Below are 14,473 nucleotides of genomic sequence, written 5' to 3'. Positions count from 1 at the left end.
GCTCTGCCAAAATCTGTCCTCCAGTTTCCTGCAAGTTTTCTCCCTCCATGAAAGAGGGTTCCATTGTTCTGCCTCATTCAGGATGTTTTATAATTTATTTTATGGTGTTCTTGCGCTTACCTAATCACAGCTAGCATCCCAGGCTGCCTGCACATCCAGGTGGCCAGAGAGATGATTGTACAATAAAAACAGGGCACTGGTGCTCACTCCTTGACCACCTCCTAAGTAAGGTGATCCCAAGGAACCCAAACTCAGCCCATGACAATTTCTCCAAAATTTCTTCACCATTGAATTTCTTTTCAAAAGCAATTTCTTTTCTATCAAATTGAATGAGAATGATTGAAAAAAATGTGGGGGACTCATCAGAATCACCTCCAACCAATGAACCAGAAAAGTGCTAGTTCTTTTTCTTTTCCCCTGTCAGTATGTCAGAAATGATTAAAACTGGCATGTAGGCAGTTAGACTATTTAAAAAATGTGGGCAAATGCCTTCTGTGGATATATTTCAAAGACTGTTCTTTATACATATTTATTATAGATAGGATTCTAACAGTTGTTCTGAGGAAACGATCACAAACAGCAAGATGGATTCTTTCTTTCTTTTCTTTCTCCTCCATCAAGGTCTTCAGCTTATCCTACCTGAATACTTGCAAGAGCGCTTCGTGCAGGCAGCTCTGAGCTACATTGCTTGCAATTCAGAGGGGGAATTTATCTGCAAGGACAACGATTGTTGGTGTCAGTGTGGCCCCAAATTCCCAGAATGCAACTGTCCATATATGGATATTCAAGCTATGGAAGAGAACCTGCTTCACATAAGCGAGACCTGGAATGCTTACAATAGCGAGTTTGAAGACTCAGGTGTGATATTTTAAAATAATTAATTATTTTAATGAATGTCCAGTAATGTTATAATAATACTTGTATTGGTCAGAGTGAGAGCAAGAATACGCCTTTGCGAACTCACATACATGTCAATGAAGTCTGCTCAGGAGTGTTCAATTGATTGTATGCCTTGATGGTCATATGTAGTAGTGCAACAAACCCTGGTAAGGTTTGCGTATGTGTTTGACACATTGGGCTGGTTCACAGGATTGCCACAGTCCACTGTGCCTTATTTATGTCACAGTGGGTTCCAGAATGTGCCGGCAGACATTCTGAGTATTCAAACCATGGTGGCTGCCATGGTTTATCACGTTGTCGGAACCTGAGGAGGGTGGGTTGTTGGCATGGTTAACAAACCACCCAGAACCCTAAAACAGCCCATGGGTTGTGGGTGTTTTGTTAACCATGCCAACAACCCACCGTTACCGGGTTTGGACGACACGATAAGCCATAACAACCATCTGCCATCGCCTGAATATTCAAAATGTCTAGTGGCATGCATCACAAGCAGCCATGGGCATGGCTTAAATAAGCCATGGCAGCCTGCAGGGATCATGTCAACTGGGTCAATTTATTAGATGTCAGCTCATCCTGGATCCATTTTCAGTGGACCCCAGAATATCCAGAATATGGCCTGATTTGAAATGGCCTTAGTCTATGCTGCTGCATTCTTTGGAACCTTCCTGAGCTCCTGGAAATTGCTGTTTTCTGTGACATCACAAGAGGGTGGGAACTCTGGGAAATACAGTTCGTTAATTGGATTTCTTGCACAATGGGGAATACAGACATTTCAAGAACAACTTCCATACTTCTTCTGTTCAGCATTTTCTTTGCCTGACCACATGGTGGGGAAAATAAGAAGAACTAGGCAGACATGAGGAATGTGGAGATACAGGAAGAGAGATGGGAAGATATGCTGAAGGTGCAAGAAGAATCAAAATAAGGGGAAATGCTTGGTAGGAAATGTGAGAGCTGAGGGCTGGGATGGCAGGAAGTGCAGAGGTGCAGATGGGGGAATGCATAACCCCAAAGTGAGAGACAATAGCATAATATTTTGTGTATTGTTGGGTACTTTTGGTATGGGTGTTTAAATCCCATAAAAAACTCTATACTTAGGGCCAATGTACACTGCACATAGACACGGAGGTGCTACATTTGGTGGTGGATGTGGGAACAAGCCTCAAGGTCACAAGCCTCCTCTGTGTGGACAATTTTACATTGGACTTGGGACCTCTTACCCACAATCTACAATACACTTAACTAATTGGCCTCATTTAATTGACCTGTACAGCACTGAGAATCAATAATATTTAGGAAGTGAAATTATTTCTTCTGATATTGGGCAATATCCAATGGGGTGCTTATGCCCCCATGATTGTTTTCCACCCTGCTGATGGTGTAAGCAGTGGGCCCTGCTGACTGTGCTGCACAAGTGGGACCCACTGCTTACACAAGGGAGATTGGGCACTTCCCATGAGAAGCTCTGAAATGAGTGGAAATGCTTGTTTCTGGAAGGAGGCAGATCAGCAGACCTCCCTTATGTGACCTCTACTGACCTGCCTCCTTCCAGAAACAAGTGTTTCTGCTTGTTTGGGGTTGCCCTGGAAGCACAGAAGCACCATTCTGCAAGTGGTGGGGGCTGCTTGCACAGTGCAGTTGCAGTTACTGGGGCAGAAGAGAATTGGTGGAGGCAGGATTGCCCCATTGGATTCTGCCCATTATATTTCATATTGTCTGTCTGTCTGTCTGTCTGTGAAGATTGGCTATATAGTTCTTAAGGAAGACTATCCTTAGTCAAAATGGCAGTACACCAGAGTTCCGTTGACTTATATGACATACATGATGTATGACTATTATGACTGATATGATACATGTGCATTGGTATCATTGACTTCTTCTGTAAGTTGGTGCATACAATTGGATGTGGGAACAAGCCTCAACTTCACAAGCTTCCTCTGTGTGGACAATTTCACATTGGACTTGCGGTCTCTTGTGCAGGTACAATGCTCTGGGACAGCATCTACAACTGGAACTCCTCTGCTCTGTTTCATAGACTTTTATACTGAGAAAACCCATAAATTAAGAACATAAGAAGAGCTCTGCTGGATCAGACCAAGGGTCTGTCTAGTCCAGCATTCTGTTCACACAGTGGCCAACCAGCTGTTGGCCAGGAACCCACAAGCAGGGCATGAGTGCAACAGCACCCTCCCGCCCATGTTCTCCAGCAACTGGTGTACATAGGCTCACTTCCTCTGGTTCTGGAGGTAGCACATAGCCATCAAGACTAGTAACCACTAATAGCCTTTTCCTCCAGGAATTTGTCCAAAGCCCCTTTAAAGCCATCCAAATTGGTGTCCATCACTACATCCTGTGGTAGCAAATTCCATAGTTTAACTATGCACTATGTGAAGAAGAACTTCATTTTATCTGTCCTGAATCTCCCACCAATCAGCTTCATAGGATGCCCCCGGGTCCTAACATTTCGAGAGAGGGAGAAAAATGTCTCCCTATCCACATTCTCCATACCATACATAATGTTGTAGAACTCAATCATGTCTCCCCTTACCCTCCTTTTTTCCAAGCTAAACAATCCCAGCTGTTGTAACCTCCTCTCATAGGGGAGATGGTCCAGCCCCTTGAACATTTTAGTTGTCCTTTTCTGCACTTGTTTCAGCTCTACAATATCTTTTTTTTAGGTGTGGTGACCCGAGGTGTACACAGTATTTGAAGTGTGCCCACACCATAGATTAGTATAGGGGCAGTATAATACTGGCAGTTTTATTCTCAATTCTTTTACTAATTATGCCTAACATGGCATTTCCCTTTTTTACCACAGCCTCACACTGGGTTGCCATCTTCATTGAGCTATCTACCACAACTCCAAGATCTCTTTCCTGGTTGGTCACCACTAGCTCAGATCCCATCAGGCTATACTTGAAATAGGGATTTTTTGCCCCAACATGCATCACTTTACACTTCCTTACATTGAACTGCATTTACCACTTAAATGCCCATTCTCCCAGTTTGGAGAGATTCTTTTGGAGCTCTTCACAATACCTTTTTGTTTTAACCACACTAAATAATTTGGTGTCACCCGCAAACTCGGCCACTTCACTGCTCACTCCTAATTCCAGATAATTTATGAACAGGTTGAAAAGCATTGGTCCTAATACAGATCCCTGTTGGAGCCCACTATTTACTTCCCTCCATTGGGAGAATTTACCATTTATTCCTACTCTCTGCTTTCTGTTCTTTAACCAGTTACTACTGATCCATAAGAGGACCTGTCCTCTTATTCTATGACTGCTAAGTTTGCTCAGGAGTCTTTGGTGAGGAACTTTGTCAAAAGACTTTTGGAAGTCCAAGTAAACAATGTCTACTGGATCACCCGATCTACATGTTTATTGACACTCTCAAAGAACTCTAAAAAGTTAGTGAGACAGGACTTACCTTTGCGGAAGCCATGTTGATTCTTTTTCAGCAGGGCTTGTCCTTCTAATATGCTTAGTAATTTTATCTTTAATAATGCCTTCAACCAATTTACCCAGAACAGGTGTTAAGCTAACCAGCTTGTAATATCCCAGATCCCCCCTGGATCCCTTTTTGAATATTGGTGTTACATTGGCCATCTTCCAATCCTCTGGTGAGAGGCTGATCTTAGGGACGTGTTGCATATTTTGGTTAGAAGATCAGCAATTTCATGTTTGAGTTCACAGAGAACTCTAGGATGGATACCATCTGGGCCCAGTGCTTTATTTGCTTTCAGTTTATCTAGGGATGTACGAAACACCTACCTGGCTCCGCGCCGGGCAATCCGCGGTGGGGGGGAGGCGCTCTGTCCCTGCCCCCAGAATCCTTGATGGGGGGGAGGTGCTCCATCCCTTCCCTCGGAATCCTGCTCAGCTGGCTCTGCTCTGCAGCCAAGCCGCGGAGCTGCCGGCCGGCTCCGGCCACCCGCAGCTGGACATCCAGCCACTGGGCAGCCCTGCAGGGACGCAAATGGTGGCTGTTGTAGCTGCCGCCATTTGCATCCCTGTATTGAGCTGTGACAGGCTATGTAAATATTTACGTAGCCTATCATGGCAGGGGGAAAACCCCCAGCATACGCAAATGGCGGTAGGCGCCGCCATTTGTGTACGCTGGGTTTTTCCCCCCCCTGCCATGATAGGCTATGTAAATACTTACGTAGCCTATCACGGCAGGGGGGAAAAAAACCCCAGCATATGCATATGGCGGTAGCTGCCGCCATTTGAGTACGCTGGGTTCCCCCCCCCCCGCCATGATAGGCTACGTAAGTATTTTCGTAAGTATTTATGTAGCCTATCATGGCCTCTGCAGGGACGCAAATGGCGTCCCTGCGTTAGCCGTGATAGGCTATGTAAGTATTTACGTAGCCTATCATGGCTATGAAGAGGAGGAAGCGAATGGTGGCCACAGGACGGCTGCCATTTGTAAAGCAGCGCGGATGGGAGCAGGTAAGTGCTCCATTTCATGTGCCTTTCGTGGGGTGGGAATGGCGGGGACTTTGTCCCGTGCGCCTTTAATGGGTTGGGGGGGGCGGGGGCTTCATTCCGCGACGGGTTTTGGGGAGCCGAATGCACTGGCATTTGGCCTCACCGAGATCTGTCGCGGAATTCTCTGACATCCCTAAGTTTATCAGACTTCACTTACAATATGGAACATCTGTGCAAGCACTATCTTGCCATTAACAATACGTATGTTTCTCCCGCTCCATACATTCTTCTTTTGAAGGATACTGTGATATTAGTGACTCAAGAACAAGGATGAAGCCAAATGGCAAACGCTTAGCCATTCCTCTCTGAAGACAGTTATGTTTTCACTGGCATTTCTTTCACTTCTGCCTTGATTTGTGGCTTTCTGCTGGTCAGGAACCATTGCTCACAAAGGAGTGCAGAAAGTGTAGTGCTCCAGGGAGGCCAAGAAAGCCCCTAGCATGTCGACATAGAAGCAGGAGTAGTGAGGCAGAAAAATATTTTGGCCTAGGCTGGGTTAAATTTAGACTGTGACCAACATGTTGCTTAAAACTAGATTTTAAATAAAGGTTAGTGAACAAAAGAATTTTGGTAAGGCTCGTGAATTTTCTTGGGTGGTCTTGTGAGCCCCTAGGTTGTCGGCTGCCATGAGATTTAGATGTGGGACTAGGGTGGAGGAACCAGCTCCTACACAAAAAACAAGAATGTGGCAGAGTCTAATGGATCCTGTGCATGTTTAGACAAGAAGTCCTACAAGTCCATGCTGGCTGGGGACTGGTGAGAGTTGTAGGACTTTTTCTGTGTAAAATGCATAGGTTGCACCTTAAATAGATGTAGAAGGCAGGGATATGTTAGAGGGATGGGAAGCAAAGTCTTCCATTGAGCAGCTTCCATACAGGATCTGAAACTCTAAAGCAGAACCTCAGGCCTGTGCACCAAATCTGGCCCTCTGGCGTTCCCCTTTCCCCTGAAGACATATCGTTTTTGTGGTTCCCTGGCTTTTGTGAAGCTCCCCTTCCTGCATTCTAAATGTTTGAAATGCCCCATACTAAGGCCAGAAATAAGAGCACTGAACTAAAATAGGCTGGTATTTTTCGCCTCACTCCTTCTTTATTTTTATTTTTTATTTTTACAAAGCTGACAGAAATATATAGAAGTATAGAAACAAATAATAAGACCAAGTATTATCAACAATTCAAGCAATAGAGAGCATGATCACATTTACCAACAAAACCAGCAAATATCACAAGGTTCCCACTAACACAAAACACTGCACATTCTCTTGATTCTTGCTACAGCACGTTACAAATAAGGACCACTTTTCTATAAATCTATTATTTTGTTGTCTTCCCTCCCTAACCCTTACTATGTTAGTTAACTTAACCATACATATTATTTCCCATAATTTGATAATCCAATCATTTTCGGTGTTTTTTTTTTTTCTAGTTTGCTAATATCAGCATTCTGGTGGCTGTTAATTGGCCCTTTTTTGCCTTTGTGGCCCCTGACAGCTTCTCCGAAATGGAATTTGGCTCTCAGGCTGAAAGAACTTCAACACCCTTGCTCTAATAGGAAGGGCTGATTGCTTGGCAAATTATGTAATGGAAGCACTTAGCGGAAGTTCCCATGAGCAGCATATGGAGTTGTAAGGGGGGATAACATTTCATAGAATCATAGAATAGTAGGGTTGGAAGGGGCCTATAAGACCCTCGAGACCAACCCCCTGCTCAGTGCAGGAATCCAAGTCAAAGCATCCCTGACAGATGGCTGTCCAGTCTCGTCCTGAACGCCTCCAATGTGGGAGAGCCCACCACCTCCCTAGGTAATGGGTTCCATTGTCATATTGCTCTAACAGTCAGGACATTTTTCCTGATGTTCAGCCGGAATCTGGCTTCCTGTACCTTGAGCCCATGATTCCGTGTCCTGCACCCTGGGATGATTGAGAAGAGATCCTGGTCTTCCTCTCTGTGACAACCTTTCAAGTACTTGAAGAGCACTTTTATCCAGGGCCACTGAGGCTTTTGGAGAAGGGAGAGACATGTGTTCCAGGCCCAGAGGTACTGTGGAGTGAATATACAAAAATACTTCTAAGCCTTGTTTTCACTCTTACATGAGTGAGATAGGGATGAATACCAGACAGGAAGCGACCCATGAGACCAGTTTGGCTGGCACCTCTCCTTTCCTGTGCAAAGTGAAAACTTATCCCAGAGTCCCATGGCCTCTAGAGCAGGGGGAGGGCAGAGGTCAGGCTTGTGGGATCTACTTTTTTTTTAATAGAACCCTGAGATCCACCAACCAGGAGCAAAAAATAGTGGTTCAAACAGGCAAACATACATTAGGAGTTAAGGAACAGGGGTCCTCTGAGCACATGCCCAGGAATTTGTGATCAGTATACTGGACCAAGCTCACAAGCCCTTTCACACAAAAATCCAGTCCTGTCTTCCCCCACCACCCAGCATTCTTTTTCAGCAACTATATTTGGGGACAGGGGAGGGGCTTATTGTTATTATTAGACGCCTGGAAGTCAGAATCCCTTGACGAACTGCTGCAAATCACCATGAAATTTACCAGTAGATCTCAATCTGTCTTCTGCCTCCCCCTTTATGGTGTGCTACTCCCTCCAGTGCTTTCCCCCCTCCCCCTCGTACTGGAACTTGACAGTCTTGTCAATGAACCTCCTTTTATCTGCATGAAAAGGGGTGTCCATTGTAACTTGAGATCTGTTATCTATAAGGATGTAGAACGTAATGAGAGTCGTAAAGACTTCACAAGGTGATCACATTGGGAAACAAGGAAAGATCCAGATGAGTGGAATTTGACTGCCAGAAGTAATCATTGTTAGTCCACACCAATCCCCTGCTGAATGAAGGTCTGTCCACCTGCTGTCTCTATTTTGCCCTTTCCAGGCTTGCATCTTGAGGGGAGCAACCTTTAAATATCATGCTAGCTTAACTGCACTAGCCTATGATGACCTTTCTGGTTCTGTGATATACCTCTAAGGGAACCTTGTCATGCTCTCACTCCCCAAGCCTGTTTTCAAGCACTCACCAAGGATGCATAAAGGTCTTGACAGCAGGCTGAAAGAGAGATTTGTGCCCTTAATACATCCGGACATGGTCCTCATCACTGAGTACTTGTCCATGATTCCCACATTACTCTGAGTTGCTATGGGTTTTGTGATCCTTGTGCTATATTTCTTTGCTAAAGTATGAGAAAGGTCATACAGCCATTTCTTACAGAGAAAAGAAAAGCAGGGGTGGAGTACCCCAACTATCACCACTTCCATTTTACTCCAGTAGTTCCAAAATTAGAGATGCAGTCCAAATATGCTTTTTAATTTTTGCTATTGTTTTCTGCAATAAACCCCTTCCAAAGTCCTCTATTGATTTCTTATCCTGCTTGAGCCACTGTACTGCCTTGGCTCAGAGAGATGATCTTTCTGCAGTGACATCAAACCCTTTTATCAATGAAGAAAAAGAACAGCCAGGAACTGGCTTTTGAAGCTCAGGGCCAGTCTGTGTGACCAAAAGAGTATAGGGTGGCAGATTCATACAGACTTTGCATGTGGCAAAGTGGTCATGGCATCGCTTCGCCACACGCCCAGCCAGTCACCTTGCTGGGCCAATATGAACTCAGCCTAACTGTAGCAGCCTTTTTTCTATACCGACCACCCCCAGTTACCATTTGTGTATCTTAAAAAGAAAACCCTGGGCACTCTCTATGGGGAGCGCTCATGAAATGGCTAGGATTTGCACAATTGCATGAATAGTTCCCACATGGAGGCAGCTATTACATGGCACGTCCATATGAGAGCTACTGGGCCATGAACCCTGCATGGCCCACATGACCCTGAGACACTGGCAAGCATGCCTGGCTTTGTCTGAAATGGGGCCTACTAAGAGGTAGGGGTGGACAAAAGTGACTTACCTGTCCTCGAAGCTTGTTCGCGGTGGGGGGGAGGCGCTTCCCTGCTCCCCCCGTGAAGTTCAGGCCGGGGGGGGAGGCTTCCCGCCTCGCCCGGCCGAAATTCAGGCTGGGGAGGAGGCTTCCCGCCTCGCCCGGTCACGAACTCGAAAGTTAAAAAAAAACACAAACGCCCCCGTGATAGGCTATGTGATGATTAACGTAGCCTATCACGGCTAGATCTGCAAAGTCAGCCATGATAGGCTACGTCAATCGTCACGTAGCCTATCACAGGGGTGTTTTTTTTTTCTTTTATTGCAATGGCGGCGACGGCAGCCGGTCGAAAGATCGGCTGCCGCCCCCGCCCAGGACGAACACCCGCTGAACCGCCAGCCGGACCCGCCACCGGGAGGGACATTCGGAAAAGGTAAGTCCCGTCCCAGGGGGGGTGCGGGGGGTGGGGGGTGCAGAGAATTTCTCCCCGAAACTTGTTGGGGGGGGCCGAACACGTTGGCGCTCGGCCCCCTGAAGTTTCAGGGAGAAATTCTCCACCATCCCTACAGAGGGTACCTATAAATTGTTACGAGAGTAAGGCAGACAATGAAGCAGTCACCTGACTGCTCTGTTGTGTGTATAAACCTGAAAAGATCTACCCAACCCTTATTCTTAACATGGTGATTTCTAGTGTTTGTTACGCCAAAAATTTTGATACTATCGTTTTTGGAATTTCATGGGTAGAGGGGTTGAGGAAAAATGAAAACTGGAGAAAGAGGCTGTGCAGGGTGAGATTTTGGGGGGATTTTCTCTTGGGGAGGGGGATAGGGTTTCCACATACCTTTTAAAATGTAGACAATTCTTGAGGGGGGTTCTGTCTATATTTTTTTTTAAACACCCCCTGCACGTGCAGGAGCCCAGGACTCTTCTCCAGCCCGGCAGTTCTTTCTGAACTCCCAGGAGTCCATGTGACCTTATCCTCTCCAATAAGCAGTCAGGAAGAACTCCCGGCTGAGAAGAGGCCTTGGCTCCTGCATGTGCAGGGGGTGTTTAAAAAAAAAGAAGAGAAAATTCTCAGAAATTCTCCCCCTTCCTGCGAAACAGGCAGAAAAACAAACAAAAAATGCCTCTCTCTCAGGGAGAGAAAGGGTTCCTGAAAAGAGGGGTCAGGGTTTGGCACAGCACTAGTGATTTCACGGTCTGAAGTGGGCTTAATGAAGGGGCAGGGAACCTTTTTTGTTGTTATTGAGGGCCACATTGCCTCTGTTGGGGGCCTCAAGATGGTAATGAGCAAAGCCATAGTCAGCAGTGGGTGGGCCAGAGCCAAAAATCAGTGCGGGTACCCTTTTCTCTTTCTCTGGGCTCCTTCACACTGAGCTTTTATCCTATGATTGAGATTGCTCCTTCACGGACGTTTGTGGGCTCTTTACATGACATTGTGATCATTCAGGGCATCTCCTGCACTAAATGCCCTTTGTTCCGTTTTTAAATAGATCACAGATAATGAGCTATCAAATTAATTACCCTGTTGTGTTCCGCTTCAGTTTCCTCCGTGAAAAGAGTAAAAGCAGCAAAAAGAGGAGCAAGATCAATGAAAGATAATGGAAGACTCAGATACAGGGAGAAGGAGGGGGAAAGGGGAGGGGGGAAAGGAAGCACGTGAAAAAGGGAGTTGTGATCCTGCATTTAAAATGGAAGTGTAAATCCCATTTTAAATGCAGGATTTTAGGCTGCTGTAGAGATGCTCGCTCTCTCTCTCTCTCTCTCTCTCTCTCTGTCTTTCTCTTTCTCTCTCCCTCTGTCTGTTTGTCTGTCTCTCTTTCTCTCTCTGTCATTCTGTGTGTGTGTGTGTGTGTGTGTGTTCTGCTATGCCCCCCTCCCTGTGTTTGTCTCCCCCTTTCCCTCTCTCTTTCCCACCCACCTTCCCACTCTTTCTCTTTCTGGCACCCCCCCCCCCTCCAGTGTGCTCCTGGGGGAGAGACAGATCAACAGATTGCTCTTGCCAGAGGTCTGAAAGTTTTAATTTCAAATCCATTCAAAATCTGATGAATTGGTGGAGTGGGGTGGGGGTGGGTGGGGAAACAGAGTGGTGTGTGAGTGTGTGTGTGCGTGCGCGCACATGCTGGAAGCTCAAACCATGTCTTCAAATCTTCATCACTCATACACACATGCATAGCAAAAGCGGAAATCAGCATAACCATCTGCAGAAAAAAGTTGGATAATACATTTCAAAATCAGTTTGGCCCTCTTTTTCTAGCATAATTAAACCTCTTTCTTTCAGATTTCTTCAGGAAATGTAAAGTATTCTGTTCCCACCTCACTGAACTGAAATTGGAGCTCTTTTAGACTGTTTGCTCAGACCCATCTGCTTGCTTCTTATCATTATCTTCTACATGCAGCCGTATCTTGTAGCCTTTGGATTTAGTTACTTCCTTCCTTTGCAAAATTAACAGCTGTTTGATCAAAAATCCATACTGAAGCTGTTCACCCTAAATTAGCATGCTTCATTAGTGTCTCAAGGATCCCAGTTGAATTAAAACACTTAATTTTTTCCACAAGGGAGGGGAAAAACATTCTCAGGAACAGCAGTGCTTCTTTTAGCTGATTCATCCACTCATTGAAAAAACAGCACTGTCTCCTGTATGAAGACTGTGATGTATTTAACTTCTTTCCTCAGTATGCACAGGTATCATATATTCTAATAGCAATATCATTTCTCAGCGTCTGTTTGCTCAAAGATCGCCACATGCAGAAAGGAGGTATTATTAACAGTCTCAGCAGAATCCTGAGGGTCATAGAAGTACAAAAAATATTGAGCTGAAAATACATGGGGGGTCCCCCTTCCCCCCCAAAAAAAACAGCCCAAAGATGACTAAGCATGTTGAGTGGGGAAGGTAAAACCAAGGTGGGGAGGAATGGAAGTGAGTGGCTGGAATCCTGAACAGGGAGAACTCCACACTGCAACATTTTGTGCAGATATTGATTCTTTTTTATACTATTCACTTCTGCAGGAAAATTGGGTTGGGTGTAGGGGTGGACGAAAGTCACTTACCTTTTCTCGCAGCTTGTTCGCGGTGGGGGGGAGCGCTTCGCTGCTCCCCCCGCGAAGTTCAGGCCGGGGGGGGAGGCTTCCCGCCTCGCCCGGCTGAAATTCAGGCCGGGGGGGGAGGCTTCCCGCCTCGCCCGGCTGAAATTCAGGCCGCGGAGGAGGCTTCCCACCTCGCCCGGCCGCGAACACGAAAGTAAAACAAACAAACAAACAACGTCCCCTTATAGGCTACGTGACGATTCACGTAGCCTATCACGGCTAGATCTGGAAAGTCAGCCGTGATAGGCTACGTGAATCGTCACGTAGCCTATCACGGGTAACTTTAAAAAAAAAAAAAAGCGCGTACGCAAATGGCGGCCCCCATAGGGAGCCGCCATTCGCGTTCCTTATTTAGTTGCTGTAGTCTACGTAAATGTTTACGTAGACTACGGCGAAAATAAGGGCAATGCAAATAGCGTTGCCCTTATTTTCGCCGTAGTCTACGTAAACGTTTACGTAGACTACAGCGACCAAATAAGGAAGGGGAATGGCGGCTCCCTATGGGGGCCGCCATTCGCGTACGCGCTTTTTTTTTTTTAAAGTCACCCGTGATAGGCTACGTGACGATTCACGTAGCCTATCACGGCTGACTTTGCAAATCTTGCCGTGATAGGCTACGTGAATCGTCACGTAGCCTATCAGGGGACGTGTTTATTTTTTTTCTTTCATTGCAATGGTGGGGGCGGCAGCCGGTCGAAAGTCCGGCTGCCGCTCCCGCCCCGCTCGAACACTGGACGAACCGCCAGCCGGACCCGCCGCCGGGAGGGACATTCAGGGAAGGTAAGTCCCGTCCCGGGGGGGGGCGGGGGGGCAGAGGATTTCTCCCCGAAACTTGTTCGGGGGGCCGAACACGTTGGCGCTCGGCCCCCCGAAGTTTCGGGGAGAAATTCTCCGCCATCCCTAGTTGGGTGTAGCTCAGTGGCAGAGCACCTGCTTTGCATGCAGAGGTTCCCTGATTTGATCCCTGGCATCTCCAGGTAGGGTTAGGAAAGAATCCTGCCTGAAACTCTGGTCAACAACACTGGGCTAGATGGACCAATGGCCTGACTCAGTATAAGGCAGCTTCCTACATTCCTGTGGTTTGTAGCAAGATTGAAACTGGATTAATTACAGAGTGTAATGCTGGATAAAATGCTGGATACTCTCCCAGCACAGAAATGGCACCATAGAACCCTGCGTAGACCTGGATTGCCTTGTCGTGCCCTAGCAACACTCTCCAGTAAGACCAGTCCACGTGATCCGCCGCCCTAAAGTGGAACGCAAGTAGCACACTGAGCCCTCCTGCGGACACCACAGCTAGATTTAAATCTTGGTGCAAATGCATCATTTGAACAATTGCATCTGTTGCTGGGTCCAAGGCAGAATGCAAAAAGAGATCATGTTCTCAAAGGTGCCAATGGAATAAACAATGTAATTGAACGTAGTGCATTTTGGAATCAAGAGCTTCTTTATCAGGGGCAACCTACAGAAAATAACAAATTTAAAATCAACGCAGTAAATTAAAAGCTTTATATGAAGGTATAAATGGATCATGATTGTGCCCTAAACGTAAAAAATGTGAACTCTACAAGAGTAAAACCAATGTTTTAAATACTTGTAAAAATACAAACATTGGTACAACAGGGAGGGACAACAAAAATACCATTATATACAACTACAAACCAAAATAATATTAAAATAAATAACCTAATAACCACAATTCTCAAAACAGGTGCAATTCTATGCATGCTTTGCAGTCCTATGCATGCTTTGACAGGAAAAAGGCCAACAACTTCCAGCACGCCCCAGCTAGCTATGGCTGACTGGGGCATGCTGGGAATTGTAGGGCTCTTTTTTCATTGAAACATGCATAGAATTGCACCCTTTCAAAGGCAGTGACTATCTTTCTTACACCATCAGGGCAACTGTATGGAGAGGCTGTCTTCCTTTTATGTCTCCCAATAATTACAGGTGGGACTTGAACAGTGCATCTTAATGAGAAAAGGCAGCAGGAATTCTGAGCAATCAGGAAACACCCTGCATTTTAATAGTTTATCATAAAGCTTTCTTCCTCTTATTTTTAAAGATCCCCTGACAGAGTCCTTCTGAGTCATGAAACCAACCTAAACAGCAC

At 45.9% G+C, this 14,473-nt stretch overlaps 1 protein-coding gene across 1 annotated transcript in view; it reads left to right on the top strand.

Moving 5' to 3' along the window:
* The window catches only part of BRINP3 (BMP/retinoic acid inducible neural specific 3), a 440,239-nt gene that overhangs the window by 337,336 nt on the left and 88,430 nt on the right, over positions 1-14,473 (top strand). The window contains exon 6 of the mRNA XM_084848196.1: positions 622-858. Within this exon, the coding sequence (XP_084704322.1) occupies positions 622-858 (237 nt within the window). The remainder of the gene's footprint in view (positions 1-621; positions 859-14,473) is intronic.

This window comes from Heloderma suspectum, chromosome 4, assembly GCF_057233095.1.
Source record: "Heloderma suspectum isolate Gila_16-S chromosome 4, 16-S_ref, whole genome shotgun sequence".
NCBI lineage: Eukaryota > Metazoa > Chordata > Lepidosauria > Squamata > Helodermatidae > Heloderma > Heloderma suspectum.
Note: the sequence above shows the minus strand (reverse complement) of the source record. Positions and strands in the feature narration are given on the sequence as shown.